This window comes from Aotus nancymaae, unplaced genomic scaffold (assembly GCF_030222135.1).
Source record: "Aotus nancymaae isolate 86718 unplaced genomic scaffold, 86718_ANA_hifiasm-v0.15.2.pri h1tg000016l, whole genome shotgun sequence".
Classification (NCBI taxonomy): Eukaryota; Metazoa; Chordata; class Mammalia; order Primates; family Aotidae; genus Aotus; species Aotus nancymaae.
The window spans coordinates 75,520,512-75,536,614 of record NW_026988428.1 but is presented as its reverse complement, the minus strand read 5'-3'; the positions used below and the strand labels follow the sequence as shown (position 1 = coordinate 75,536,614).

The following is a 16,103-nucleotide window of genomic DNA, read 5'->3' as shown; positions in this document are numbered from 1 at the left end:
ATGAATTCTTTATGAGGCTTGCTTCTGTTGCTGCTTCCTCTTTGACCTCTACATCCTCCTCCTTTTATTGCTTCAATTTTTCTTTTTTTCTTTTTTGAGATGGAGTCTCACTTTGTTGCCCAGGTTGGAGTGCAGTGGCACCATCTTGGCTCACTGCCATCTCCACCTCCTGGGTTCAAGCGATTCTCCTGCCTCAGCCTCCTGTGTACCTGGGATTACAGGCACTCACCACCACACCTGACTAATTTTTATGTTTTTAGTAGAGACAGAGTTTCACCACATTGGTCAGGCTGGTCTTGAACTCCTGACCTCATGATCTGCCTGCCCAAAGTGCTGGGATTACACACGTGAGCTACTGCGCCCAGCCTCATTTTTCAAAGTTGGGTTTCTGACTGGCAAAGCTTAGGACTTACACCCTTGTCCCAATTTCGAGAGATTTGGAAAGCAAATAGCTGGTTTTAAATTTCTTTAGTTTTAGGTTCTGCCTAGTAAAGTGACGAATTCTCCAAACATAGGAAAGTGCTTTCTATAAAGCAGGGTAGCCCTCTCCAGTGCCATATATCCATGAAAGAACATTTCGTGAATGTAAGGGAATGGTTATGGGATTTGTGGATATCTTTGCTATAATTTGAGTCTTGTTTGTATTTTTTTCCCTTTCTAATGTTGAAAAATGAATGAGGTGTAATGGAAAATATAAAAGGGGCGTACAGTTAAGAGTATAAAATTTGTAACTGAAGTGTACCTTACGAGTAATCTGTTGTTCCTTTATTTTATTGTATTCTTTTTTTTTTCGAGTTGGAGTCTCACTCTGTCACCCAGGTTGAAGTGCAGTGGCATGATCTTGGCTCACTGCAACCTCTGCCTCCCTGGTTCAAGCGATTCTCCTGCATCAGCCTCCTGAGTAGCTGGAATTACAGGCATGTGCCACCATGCCCGGCTAATTTTTGTATTTTTAGTAAAGATGAGGTTTCATCATGTTGGTCAGGCTGGTCTTGAGCTCCTGACCTCCGCCGCCCACCTTGGCCTCCCAAGGATTGGGATTACAGGCGTGAGCTACGGTGTCTGGCCTCATTTATTTTATTAAACTGCCGGGCTCAGTGGCTCACATCTGTATTCCCAGCACTTTGGGAGGCCGAGGTGGGCAGATCACCTGTGGTCGGGAGTTCAAGACCAGCCTGACCAACATGGAGGAACCCCGTCTCTACTAAAAATACAAAAATTAGCCAGGCATGGTGGCGCATACCTGTAATCCCAGCTACTCGGGAGGCTGAGGCAGGTGAATCACTTGAACCCGGGAGGCAGAGGTTGTGGCGGTAAGCCGAGATTGCACCATTGCACTCCAGCCTGGGCAATAAGAATGAAACTCCGTTTAAAAAAAAAGAAAATTAAGGAAATACTTAAAATATGTCAAAATCTGGCTGCAGCTTTTCCAGATTACAAAATCAAAGCCCATCTATTTTAAGTGACTTACCTGAAGCTAGAAAATAGCAGATCTGTGATAATTCAGGTATTTCCTTTAATTATTTTTACTCTGTTTTTACTTACACTTTAACCTCCTGAGTAGCTGCACCCATACGTGGGTGACACCACACCTGGCAAATTTTTAAATTTTTTTGATAAATAAAGATGTGGGTCTCGCTATGTTGTCAGGCTGGTTGAACTCGTGGACTCAAGTGATCCTCCCACCTTGGCCTCGCCAGTTGCTGGGACTGCAGGTGTGAACTGCTGTTCCTGGTCAGTCTTTTGTTACTGAATTCTAAGAGTTCTTTATACATTCTGGAAACCAGACCCTTGTCAGATATATGATATGCAAATATTAGTTTCCTGTTTTGTGGGTTGCCTTTTCACTTTCTTTGTGATATCATTTGAAGCACATACATAATGTAGTTTTGGGATGAGGTCTGATCTGTTTTTTTTGTTGTTGCTTATGGTTTTAGTATTATATCTGTGAAACCGTTCTTTTAGTTCTGGATCATGAAGATTTGCTCATATTTTCTTCTAAGAGTTTTATGGACTTAGCTTTTGCAATTAGGTCTTTATCCCTTTTGAGTCCATTTCTATATGTGGTGTAGAGGTCCAGCTTCATTCTTTCGCATGAGGATATCCAGTTATCCCAGCGCCATTTGTTGAACAGACTGGTTTTCCCCACTGGTCTTCACACCCTCATTGAAAGTCAATCGACCATAAATATAAGGGTTTATTTTTAGAGTTTAATTTCTTTTTCATTTATCTATGTCTGTCCTTATACCAGTATCATACTGTCTTGATTACTGTGGCTTTGTAGTAAGTTTAGCAATAGGGAAATCTGGTTCCTATAACTTTTAAAGCTAAGAGTGTCTCATAAAGCAGTGGTCCCTGACCTTTTTGGCATCAGAGATTGGTTCATGGAAGACAGTTTTTTCCACAGACCAGGGTGGAGGGATGGTTTTGGGATGGCTTAAGTACATTACCTTTATTGTGCACCTTATTTCTATTATTATTACATTGTGATGTATAATGAAGTAATTATACAGTTCACCATAATGTAGAATCAGTGGGAGCCCTGAGTTTTTTTTCCTGCAACTAGATGGTCCCATCTAGGGGTGATGGGAAACAGTGACAGATCGTCAGGCAGTAGATTCTTATAAGGAGGGCGAAACCGTTATTCCTCTCAATTCGCAGTTCTCAATAGGGTCTGTGATCCTGTGAGAGTCTAATGCCTCCACTGATCTGACAGGAGGCGGAGCTCAGGCGGTAATGTGAATGATAGGGAGTGGCTATAAATACATATGAAGTTTTGCTCTCTAGCCTGCTGCTCACCTCTTGCTGTGTGACCCGGTTCCTAACAGGCCACAGACTGATAGTGGTCCCTGGCTTGGGGGTTGAGGACCCCTGTCATAAAGGATTTGTGTTTAAAGGTTATTGTATTTTAGGAAAGGCAGTCTGGTAGCAATAGGCGGGATAACTAGAGCAGTGAAAAATGAAGAACCAAAAGCAGAGAAACAAATTAAAAAGGCTCTTATACGTCATGCTAAGAAGTTTGGGATTCACGCTGAAAAGCAAGGAAATTACATAACTCCAGACTGGCGAAGGGGAGGGGGTGAGAAGTGGGGAGGTGTATAGGAGGGGATGTAGTGGTAATATAATCATTAATTTCAGAGCATTATGGAAAATGGCCTTAAGGGTAGGGATGGGAAGTCTGGAAAGAGGCTGTTTGGATTATCCATTAGTTTTATTGGGGCTTGAGAAAATGATCTTTAACTAAGTGATTTAAAAAAATTTTTTTAAGTATGGAGAGAAGAACTCATCCAAGAAAACCCTGTGACAAAATATCAGAATTTGTGAGCAACTGTCATTCTACCTAACTTGGTTGCAGAAACTAAAAATCCTGAGTCATTCTAGCCCCCCACCTCCTCACTCCACATTCAATCAGTTACCAATTCTTGATTGATTCTTTCTAAATAGCTCTTGGATTTGTCTTTTCTTCTCAAATATTATTTACATTGTTTTCAGGCCTTCATATTTTTCAGCTGAATAGAAGGTACAAATGGCTATATTACTACCATTTTTTAAAACTTCAAATTTAAATCATTATAAAACACTGTTGCATTATGGACATTGTGGGTAATAAAGTCACTTTGAAATGTGCTTGGAAGATCCAGGACATTCAGAAATCTAATAGGTTTTGGCTTATAACAGATAGAGGGGTCTCTAGATCTTTCCTTCTTCTCCCTGCTAGTGTATGTCTGTGGGGGTGGATTTAGTTAAGACAGAAGAAAGTGAAGTAAAAGTCTTTATCATCAAATAAGACCAAAGGAGAGGTGTAGAAGACCATAACTGCTTTGAAGATTTTGAAAATGATGAAGGAATTAGGCAGATACATTAGTCTGTCATACAAATAGTTTTTTTTTTTTTTTTTTGAGATGGAGTTTTACTCTTGTTGCCCAGGCTGGAGTGCAGTGGCATGATCTTGGCTCACTGCAACCTCTGCCTTCTGGGTTCAAGTGATTCTCTTGCCTCAGCCTCCCAAGTAGCTGGGATTACAGCTGCTCACCACCACACCTGGCTAATTTTTCTATTTTTAGTAGAGATGAGGGTTTCACCATGTTGGCCAGGCTGGTCTCGAAGTCCTGACCCCAGGTCTTGGCCTCCCAAAGTGTTGGGATTACAGGCATGATCCACCTTGGCCAAGGAAGAAGGAAGAAGGCTTGCCAAGGAAGAAGCCTTGGACTAGATGATGTAGCCACGAAGATCAGAGCTCAGTCTCACATCCATCTCCCTGACTGACTAAAACGAAGGGTTCATGTAGCAGGGAAGAAACGTAAAAGAAACAGAACTAGGGCGGGCCAAGGAGGCAGTCATAATGAAGGGGTTGTCTGGCATCTTATTGTCTGGATATGGTGACCTGGTGAGTTTCAGTTCTTTAATACTTTGAGAGGCCTGAAGATCATTTCCTGGGAAAGAAACTCAGATAAAACAAATGTAAGGTTCAAGCTTTAAGACCAGAAGGGTCAACTTTTATGTTTATCCAAAAAACTAAGGAACTCTATTGGATTGGTTTCAAATGGAGAAAACTCATTCCATATTCACCCAACTAGGAAAACTATGTTTTCTATGTTTGCTTACAGAAATAGGCTCTGATAGTTCAAGGAAAGAGAAAGTTCTCTCATAAGTTAGAAATTTCAAATAAATACAACCAAAAGATTAGTCTTAGCATATTTTACAAATCAGATCATGAATTTTAAGCTTTTACCTTTTAAGAATTAAGCTTATGTATTTATTTTGCAAGAATGTGTTTATTATGATTAAAGACTTCAGATTCTTACCATATAACATAGTTGATTTATAGGATATCTGAAGAATGGCTTTTTAGTAAGCTGACTGGGCCTTTGAATGGCACATTGTACTTACCTGTTTTAAAAAGGGAGCTTATCTTTACAAAATAAGGGGTGTTAGGTTTAACATAAAGGAAGTATTTGTATCCAGTGCTTGCAAATATTAACTGAGATGTTTTGTTAAAGAAAAAAGGAAAATTTCCTTTTTCTTGTTGAGTAAAAGCTATTTTGTCTTATATTTTCTCTTGTAGTATACCTGCAGCCAATAAATATTCTTTTACTTGTGACACATTTGAAAATGTATTTTAAAAATGAGGTGCTACTTGGCCTTTTGGTTGGTTACTGTTATAAAATAGGTATTAGCAGGGAGTTTAGATTACTAAAAGACCCCATGGGGGTAGGTAATGGTAGAAGTCTAAGAGAAGATGATAAATGTGAAGAACTGTCCTGCAAACATCAGAGCAGAAGGGTCAAAGCCAGTAGGAAAGAAAACTTTTATTTTATAGAAAGTATCTTATTTTAATCCTTACATCAGCTAGTAAAGTATTCATTTTGCAGATGAAAATTTAAACTCATGGTCACATGATTATCCAAGATTGGCATTAATAGATCTAATATTAAATCTATAATCATTACTGGTGTAAAAAATAGGTATTGAACCAATAGACAGTCTAGGAGAATCTGTGTTACAATTTATAACGTGATTAAAGGAGTGGTTACAAATCATGAGGGAAGGGACTTAATATTAGAAGAATTAACCGCTAGGAAAGAAAAAATCAGTTTATATCAATATCCCATACCATACTTCAGATACATTTTAGATGGATGAAAGTTTTTAAGTGAAAACTTAAACACCAAATGAAAATGTGAATGTTTAAATTTTGGAGAAAGAAGGGCTTTTTAAGCGCTAAAGCAATGGAAGAAATTGCAAAGAAAAATATTGATTCAACCAAATTTTGATTTAAGCAAAAAAAAAGACAAAGGAAAATATTTGTAATAGATATATCAATAATAGACATAGAGTTAACAGCCTTGGTGTTATAAAAAGTGCATGCAAATTAATAAGAAAAATGCTTAATCCCAATAGCTAAACTGAAAAAAAAAGTAAACATTTTTCCTACTTTGTCTCTAAAAGGATTTAAGATATTTTAAGAAGATATAAATAATAAAGTGATGCAACATTAAATAAATGAATTAATTTTATAAAATAAATTTTTTAAAAATGAGATGTGAAAATAAGAGTGTAAATGTAAAATGAGACCAGGAGTGAAAATTTGTATACCAAAACATATGTCATTAATTTCCATATACTTCTACACAAATCTGATTTTAAGCCAAATTCTTTAGAGAAGAAAATTAACAAGTATGAGTTAACATCCTTTAGATAAAAGCTGTTCGCTGAAAAAAATCATCTTCACTCTGGATGATGAAACCAGTTTCTTTCTATTAGTCCTCTATATAAGCTGCTATATGATATAATGAAAAATATATTCGGCAACATCTTTATAATATCTACAGTGACATATTTCTTTGGCATTTGTCCCTGCAGTATCTGATTGCAAAGTGCAATCAGTTAAAGCAAGTGAGGTGAGCTGGATAAGTAAGTTGAAAGAATCCTTAAGGTCAAGGACAAGATTCTTCTCAGAAACTAATTTTGATATATTAGAAGGATAATTGAAGTTCTCATAAAGCATGACTAAAATAAATTTACCTTGAAAAAAGTAAAATTCTCTTTATGAGACCATTTAATGAAAAAGTCATTGAAGCATATGTAGCTTCCAGATTTGAGTGATGGGATATTCTAGTATACCTTCTGAGACAAACTAGTTGCAAAATATATAAAGAGACTGATTATATAGAAGTATTATGAATAAACCAGTAAAGCTTTATAAGTATTGCTGTAGAAATCTGTATGGTGGGGGCACTAAGGAGAGAGTATTCACTTTTACTTGGATGGGGGAGGTGCTATTTTAGGGTGGTGCATGTTAGCTGAGCAGTTGCTGGCTAAAGGGACAAGATGTGGAAGTGGATAATACTTTTAGTCAGTAGAAATACTATGCGCCAGGCTCTCTTCATGCCTTTGCACATTCAAGGAATAGCAAGCAGCGTGTAACTGAAGCATAGTAGAATAATGTAATCATTAAAATGAAATTCTACCTGTATTTTTCAAGGATATGGCCTTGGTAATAAGACAGATAAAAGATGCTCATGAGCAGATGTGTGCAGTCCATTATTAAGTATTTCAGTGCTGACTGTGTACTTGGCGTTATGCTAGATTGTTTTAGGATGGGGGATACAACAAAAAATAAAACAAAGTCTTTGTTCTCAAGGACCCATCTAGAACGGTGGAAAAGATATCGGTAAACAGTCCTAATACTGTATTTGGAATGTACAGAGATGTAGTTTATACCTGGAGCATAGTATCAGAATAACATGTGGGAGCGCAGAGGAGAGTGTGCTTGAAGGGAGGCATTTCCGACAGTTAATGTTTCATTTTTATTAAACTTAAGAGGTGCTCAAAATGCATCACCTTTGATTCTTTGGAAAGAGTAATGACATAAAACAGCAATTTTGAAAAATTACTAGAGTTAGAATTTTCTTTGATAATAGTTGGGAATTGATGCAATCTGTTACTTGCTTTCAGGTTATAATCTTCTAGTAGTGGTTTACCATTGTTATTTCTGAATTAAATATATTCTTTGCATTATGTCCACTAACTTTTTAAAATTAATTGACTAGACTGGGTGCTTAAGGTTGTTCATGAGGTTCTTATTTTCTCCAGGGCAGTCAGTTTATACGTGCAGAATTTCATGATGATGCATATTATCACAAGCAAGTAATTAAGTAGAATTATTACCCCTATTGAGGGACAAATAAAAACATGGGATAACATAGCCATCCCTGCTCTGGATACAGAAACAGTGAGGTTAGGATGCTGGATTTCACCCATATTTGAACTCATCATCTTGCCCTCCCAAGCCATGTCTGTCTAAATTCCATTCCAGACACTTTTTTTTTTTTTTGATACAAAGTCTTGTTCTGTTGCCCAGACTGAAGCACAGTAGCATGACCTTGGCTCACTGCAACCTCAGCCTTCCAGGTTCAAGTGATTCTCCTGCCTCAGCCTCCCGAGTAGCTGGAATTACAGGCGCCTGCCACCACGCCCAGCTAATTTTTGTATTTTTACTGGATATGGGGGTTTCACCATGTTGGCCAGGCTGGTCTAGAACTCCTGACCTCATGATCCGCCCACCTCAGCTCCCCAAAGTGCTGGGATTACAGGCGTGAGCTACTGTGCCTGGCCCAGACTTTTTTATCTGGTTACTGTACATTCTCTGTAAAAACAACTACAAAAACCAACCTGCTAACATGAATGCTTTCACTATCCTCTTTTATTAGTTTCTACTTATTTTTAAAATATGATGCCAACATATGATCAAGTAGGGGGAAGCGCAGACGTATATGTGATTTCTTCACAATTCTTTTTTTCTTTTTACTTCTATCAGGAAGCAGAAATCCATAAATTTTTCAACCTCCTCTTCCCTTAAAGCCTAATCTACTAATCAGAGTAAGACAGGAACAGGCGGTCAGGAATCAAGTTTAGGGGTCAGGAACAGGAAGGGTGTGAATTTTACACAGCACTTTTCTTTCTCACATTAAAATCACAACTATTTTCACTGGCTGCATTTTCAATTTGTTTAATGATTTATGTGATTTTCAAAGTTTCCCCCAAAATAAATTTCATGGCAACAAAATATTTTTGAGGACCTGTGGCTTTTTATAGGTCCTTTCAGAGTTAGTTACATCTGTCATATGAATGTTTTTAGAATTAGCATGGCTCAACACTTCTGGATTAACTTGGTTTCATATGCAACTCCTAACTGTGATTTATTTTGCCCTGTTGCTATAGACCAACTTCTTTATTAATATCCTTTTTACTTTATTTACCTTTTGTAACCAACTTTTGTTTATTTTTACACTGATTTTTCTGTTCTATTTACTGGTGGTCTGGATACAGAAGGAAAAACAATGAGGTGAGGATGCTTCAGTTCATCCATGTTTGACCTCATCATCTTGCCTTCCCAAACCATGTCTGTCTAATTCCTTATTATGTTGAATGACACCAGTACACACCCATTCACATTTGCAAATCTTGGGAGCCATCCTTGTCCATCCTTTCTCGTTCTTCTTTCATGTTGATCCAGCCCTCAACTTTTGTTGCCTTCATTAGTTCTTATTTGGAATATTTCAGTTTTCTGCCTACTTTTTTCTAGTTTCTTCTTCTTCTAGCCAGTCCCTCAATGTTATTGTCACTGGAGTCCAAGTTTCCTAGTATAGCGAAATAATAAACAGGTATTTCTTTCATTGCCAATGTACATCACAATATGCTGCAGCTCTCTTGATCTTCTTGCTGTTTATTGAATATATCATGACTTCATATGCCATGTCCTCTTCCTGGAACACTATTTCCTATTTTGACAACTGCCTAAATAAAATAGTTACTTTCTCTGGTATGTTTTATTGATGACTCTTACATCCATTGACTTGATTGGGTGTCGCTTCTCTATACTCTCAGAGCCTCCTGTTTATACTTTTCTTGATATACTTGCCACTCCTTGTCTACATTGCAGATTTCATAAGGGCAATAGTTTGACCTTGCTTATTTCCATATTCCCTATATCAAGCATGGTGCTTAGCTCCTAACAGGTGCTCAAAACCGTAAGAAAATTGAACAATATTTTAGTAACTTAAAAAATACTTCTTTTTTAAATTTCCTGTGTCCTAATTGCTTTCTCAGTTACATTTGTAATGACCTTTTTAACTTAAAAGTTAATCACATAATGAAACTGTTTAGTATTTATAGATGAAATTTATTCCTTTGTATTTTAAATATTTGCAAAAATGAAGGCACAGCTGTAATCTTTATTTAGAAATGCTAACTTTTCATCAAGTTCTCATCCGACAAATGCCTTAGTTTTACTTACTGTAGTTGGAATCTTTATCTGAGTCTTATCCTTGAAATAACATGACTTGATTTATTTTTTAGGGTTGAACAATGAAGGGATTATCCATTAGCTTTGTTACATAGAGATATGCAAATACTTTTATTCATTTCTAAAATCTTGTTAGACTGACTCACTCATTTATAACATTTTATTTCACCATAAACTAGATAGTTTAGTGACAGTTAGGAAACCTACCTAAATTATATTGTACAAAAAAGACAATAGCTCTTATTGCATTTTCCATCTTGATAGTGTGCAGATTGCTTCTGGTCAGCCCAGCCATCAGTGGCAACATTTCCAACTTTGTATCACGTACTCTCTAGTATATGCATGTTGCACACACAGTGCAGAGTATAGGTTAGAGATATCGCAGTGACAGTAACTTCTTATTTCTCTTACACTTGTTTGTGTGAAGATACTGGTAGCTTTTATTTTATGTATTAATAGAAGATGGTAGGTGGCTAACGAACTGTGTTGCGGACTTTTTAACTGTATTACTCAATCAAGATGGAAATCTCATTTGATTTGTGTATTAAAGATATCCTGAGGAGAAATCTATTTCATGTGTTATAATAGACATGCACACAAAACTATTTCACTGTTTCTGGCTGTCCCTATGCTTAGGTTATTAACTTTTTGTACTTCTTTCTCTTCTTGGAGCATTTCATGTGTCTTCCTTTACCCATTTCAGTGTGCATTGAGTTGGGAGTGAGAGAGAGGAGAAATTGAAAATGGAAAACACAAAGTCTCTATTCATCTTGATTTAAAAAAAAAATACGTGCAGTGTGTCAGTAATTGTGATGCGGTAGTAACACCTAGTCTTTACATTTGAGTTCTTTGTAATTTATCTACAAACTCTGATAAGTACTATAGTATAACAAAACATGCCAAGCGCTCATAGGAGGGAATAACTTTGCCTAAATAAGCTGGGAAAGGTTTCCAAGAAAAGTTACCTTTGAATTAACTTTTTAAAATAGTCTTTGTTTCTTATTCATGTTTTAAGGAACTTTAGTGAGTTAGAATTTACATGCAAAAAGTTCATATTTTTTTGTTGACTGTTTAATGGGTTTTGATAAACATACCTAAGACAAATGTTCGTCACTCCACTCTAGAAGGTTGCTTTAGCCCCTTTACAGTCAATCCCTTACTCCTCCCCAGTAACTGCGAATCTGGTTTTTATTACTATAGATTAGTTGTTTTGATTTTACATCTACAGCTTCATATAATGGGATCATGTAGTAGGTACTCTTTTATGTGTGGCTTCTTTTGTTCAACATAATTTTAAAAAGTCATCCTTGCCATTGATAAGTAGTTAGTTCTTTTATATTGCTGAATAGTATTCCATTGTATGGATATATTATAGTGAATATGGATTCTGGATTCTGACCCTTCCCTGGGCTTGTTGCCATTGTTGTGTGTGTTTGTTTAATGACTTTCCTGAATTACTTCTGTTGTCTGTTTTGCTTTTAAAATATTTATTATGCCTGGCTTTCGAGGAATTACCTCTGTGTCACTGTTATTATAGTGGTCAGCTAATGATTACTTAAAGGTTGTTCCTAAACACCAGCAAATTAGTGTTCCTCCATTTTCCTGAGGATCTGTTTATGGTTTGGAGAATGTCTTAAAATTTTAGGCAGTTTCAAATTTGACCCATATTCAGCCAGAAACCAGCTTGCAAATGTTCTTTTTGGTGTAGCCTTGCACATACATACAGCCTTCCTGACTGCCAAGGATCAATATCCACTTAAGACTCTTCTTGGCAGTCTCTTTCCTAGGATCTTCCTGTTAGATTTCTGGCTAGTTTGCCATTTGGTTGCTTGCCCCCATCAGTGTCACTTAGATAATGATCCTCCTGATGCCTGCCACTGAAAACACTCTTGTTTTCAACAACATTCCTGGGTATAGATTTTTCTATGCTTAGTTCCAAATAAGGTCAGTCACCTCTTGCAGGAAAAGATAGCTACCACTCCTTGTGGCCTGCCATGTTTATATACAGTAGAACATTTATGCCATAAACCTGGCAGTATAGATGGAAATAGGAATAGCACCTAGCTGAAATACCATAGTTCTTTCTTATTGATATTCAGTAGACTTTTCTTCAATAAATGCTTCTCACTTTGTTATATGTCCTTTAATCAGTTTTTGGAGGCTTTGGTGGTTAGTTTTGACAGTCTTGTCCTTTTTTCATTGCTTTTACCAGAGAGAATTTGCTGAACTCACAGAACCTATTTGGAAGACCTGGACTCTCAGGATTCTTTTAAGTTTTCCTCTAGTTTTTTCCCTCACTGCAGCCATTTTTTCCTCCCTCCTAAAAACTCAAAGTCAGTCATTTCACCTTCAATTTTATTTTATTATTATTATTTTTTATTTTAAAAAATAGAGACAGTGTCTTGCTGTGTTGCCCAGGCTGTTCTTGATCTCCTGGACTAAGGCAATCCTGCCTCAGCCTCCCAATGTGCTAGGATTAACAGGCATGAGTCACCATACCTGCTCATCACCTCCAATTTTAAAAGTCTTGAAGTGCCTTTATGTTGTTCTCAGAATAAAAATGAAAATATGGTCTGGTCTGCCTTTCTAGATACAATCGTGTGTCGCTTAACAATAGGGACACATCATGAGAAATGTCGAGTGATTTCATCATTGTGTGAACATAAAGTATTACACAAACCTAGATGGTACAGCCTACTAGACACCTAGGCTATGTAAGATAGGTTATTGCTCCTAGGCCATGAACCTGTACAGTGTGCTGCTATACTGAATGTGGTGCAATTGTAACACAATGGTATTCGTGTATCTAAACATAGAAAATGTATAGTCACAATACAGTATGGTAGTTTTATAACACCACCATTTTTTATGTGGTTTATTGTTGACCACATTGTTATACAGCTCATGGCTACAGTATTATCCTATTAATCTAGTCCATATCCCTCATTCTGGATAGTATCCAACCATTGTCCCCAATTTAGGGAGCATTTTGCTTTCTATTCCTTACAAAAAAAATCAAGACTCTGACCTATAACATAAGCATTGACTTTAGAATTTAAGAGATGTAGGTTTGAATTTCTGTTCTTCATTTGTTAGCAGTGTGACTTTGAGTGGTGTGCTTACATTTCTGTTTTCTCATCAAAATGTGGTGATGAACAAATGATATTTTGTAAGGTTGCTTAAGGCTTAAGTAAGATAATGTATGTAAAGCTATTAGCACAGCACCTTGTATCTAGAAGGATTATTTATTCCCCTACATACTACTCTCCTCTCATCATTTCTTTGAGTAAGCAGTTCTAATGAAATAGTGGAGATATCAATATGCATAAGTAGATTCATTTCAGTATTACTGTTTCAATTATTTGAATAAAAGTTATATCTGAATTTCAGTTGGGTTCAACACATTTATTTTTTTATTTTTTATTGCATTTTAGGTTTTGGGGTACATATGAAGAACATGCAAGATTGTTGTTGCATAGGTGCACACGTGGCAGTGTGATTTGCTGCCTTCCTCCCCTTCACCTGTATGTGGCATTTCTCCCCATGCTATCCCTCCCCAACCTCCCACCCAAAGCATTTATTGAGTGCCTGATCTGTTTCATAGCACCCTCATTACCTTTTTTTTTTTCAGGCAGTTATGCCCTGTTGCCCAGGCTGGATGGAGTGCAGTGACACAATCTCAGCTCACTGCAACCTTCATCTCCTGGATTCAAACGATTCTCCTGCCTCAGGCTCCTGAGTAGCTGGAATTACAGGCTCCTGCCACCATGCCTGGCTAATTTTTATATTTTTAGTAGATATGGGGTTTCACTGTGTTGGCCAGGCTGGTCTTGAACTCCTGACATGAAGTGATCCACCAGCCTTGGCCTCCCAAAGTGCTAGGATTGCAGATGCGAGTCACTACTTCTGGCCCATCATTAACTTTTGCAAATATGCTTTTAAGTGAAGTATAATACATTAAGAGTTTTTCTTTTTTGAGATGGAGTTTTGCTCTTGTTGCCCAGGCTGGAGTGCAATGGTGCGATCTTGGCTTACTCCAACCACTGCCTCCCAGGTTCAAATGATTCTCCTGCTTCAACCTCCTGAGTAGCTGGGATACAGGTGTCCACCACCACATTCAGCTAATTTTTTTTTTTTTTGTATTTTTAGTAGTGATGGGGTTTCGCCATGTTGGTCAGGCTGGTCTTGAACTCTGGACCTCAGGTAATCTGCCTGCCTCGGCCTCCCAAAGTGCTGAGATTATAGGTGCTTTGGCCTCCCAAAGTGCTGGGATTACAGGCGTGAGCCACTGCGCCTGGCCCAACAAAGTTTTTCTTTACATTAAGGAAAAATTTCTTTTTCTGTAATGAGAACATATTAGACTTTTCATTTTTGATTTTGAAAAATCTTCAAACTTGTGAAATAGAAGCAAAAGTAGTACAGCAAACTCATATATATCCTAACTACAACACAATAAGTATATTTAGGAAATTTAACATTAGTACACTATAACTATGTAATTTGACACTACATTAGTTTTGCCTTTTCTCCCAAATTATGTCTTCATAGCATTTTTTTCTCATGTCATCAGTCCAGGATCATATACTTACTGTAGTTATCATGTCTCTTTGCTCTCCTCCAATCTAGATTGGTTCCTCAGCCCTTTTTTTTTTTTTTTATACTTTTATGACATTGATGTTGTTGAAGGTCAAATGTTTTATAGTGTCTCTCAACTTGAATCACTCTGTTTCCTCATCATTTTATTTGGGGTATGCATTTTTGGGGGGTAGGATAATACACAAGAGAGATCATATAAAAGACATTATGTTCTATAAAAGTATATCATATGAAGAGGTATATAATGCCAGTTTGTTCCCCTATTGGTGATGTTAATTTAGATGACTCAGTTAAGGTGGTATCCACTGGCTTTATTTTCTCAAAAGTTATCACTTTCTTCTTTGTTGTTAATAAGTAATCTGTGGGGAGATACATTGAAATGGTGTAAGTATCCTTTTTACCAATACATTTCGATTCAGTAGTTTTGTATCCTTGATGATACTTGTCTGAATCAGATATTACTAGGGTAGTTACAAATGGTAGATATTAAAATTCCAAAATACAATTTCTAAGGGTTTTAGTTTTGGTGTCCCTGAAATGAGTTTTCTTTAATAGTAATAATTACAGAGTATTTGATTGTTATCTGCTCTGTCATGGCTTTAATTATTTTTATGATGTTTAGGTTCATGTACTGGACAGACTGGGGAGAAGTGCCAAAGATAGAACGTGCTGGAATGGATGGTTCAAGTCGCTTCGTTATAGTAAACAGTGAAATTTACTGGCCAAATGGACTGACTGTGGATTATGAAGAACGAAAGCTTTATTGGGCAGATGCAAAACTTAATTTCATCCACAAATCAAATCTGGATGGAACAAATCGGTAAGATTGCTTTATAAGATTTTTAAAAAATTTTTAAGAAAACTCCATGAAGCCCTGATACAGTAAAAATACAAAACCTAATTTTATTAAGAAATATGTTTATTTTTTACTAAGTCCCAAAGGGGAAGAATAGTCTTTTAGTTAGCTCTTTAAAAGTGCTTTAAAAGTAATTACATTTATCATCCATCTTGAGAGCATTTAGAATTTACAAACTGTGTTTCCTCTTTTCTTACTCTGAGCTTAGTTCTTCAGTGGTTCTCTACCAGGGATAGCATATTTACTCCTTGTGTTTGGAAACGTGTGGAGAATTTTGTCTAACCCAAGGACTGGGAGTGCGACTAGTATTTTAGTTCCGGAGGTGAGGGGAGGTCCAAGGTTGCTAAACATCCTGCAGTGTGCTGGCCATCAGTACAACAAAGAGTTGTTTCACTCAAAATTACCAGTAATGCCCCCAAGTCCTGCTAATGGAATTTATTTGATAAATCTCTGCATTAGGGCAGGGTTTGGCCAACATTTTCTGTAAAGGCTGAGAGAGTAAATATTCTAGGCTTATGATCTCTGGTTCAACTACTTCTGCTAGTGTCGTTTAAAAGCAGCTATAGTAATGCATAAGGGAATAGGCATGGCTGTGTTCCAGCAAAACTTTATTTATTATGTATTTATTTATTTTAGACAGAGTCTCACTCTGTCACGCAGGCTGGAATATAGTAGTGTGATCTCAGCTCACTGCAACCTCTGTCTCCTGGGCTCAGGCGATCTTCCTGCCTCATCCTCCCAAGTAGCTTGGGACTATAGATGCATGCCATCATGCCTGGCTAATTTTTATGTTTTTTGTAAAGATGGGGGTCTCACCATGTTGCCCAGTCAGGTCTTGATCTC

General features: G+C 37.1%; 1 protein-coding gene across 4 annotated transcripts in view; it reads left to right on the top strand.

Annotated features, from left to right (window-relative positions):
• LRP6 (LDL receptor related protein 6) overlaps window positions 1-16,103 on the top strand; it is a 153,011-nt gene that overhangs the window by 48,311 nt on the left and 88,597 nt on the right. For all 4 annotated transcript variants that reach the window (XM_064377678.1, XM_064377675.1, XM_064377677.1 and 1 more), the window contains one exon: window positions 15,027-15,224. In XM_064377678.1, the coding sequence (XP_064233748.1) occupies window positions 15,031-15,224 (194 nt within the window). In that variant the 5' untranslated portion in view covers window positions 15,027-15,030. The remainder of the gene's footprint in view (window positions 1-15,026; window positions 15,225-16,103) is intronic.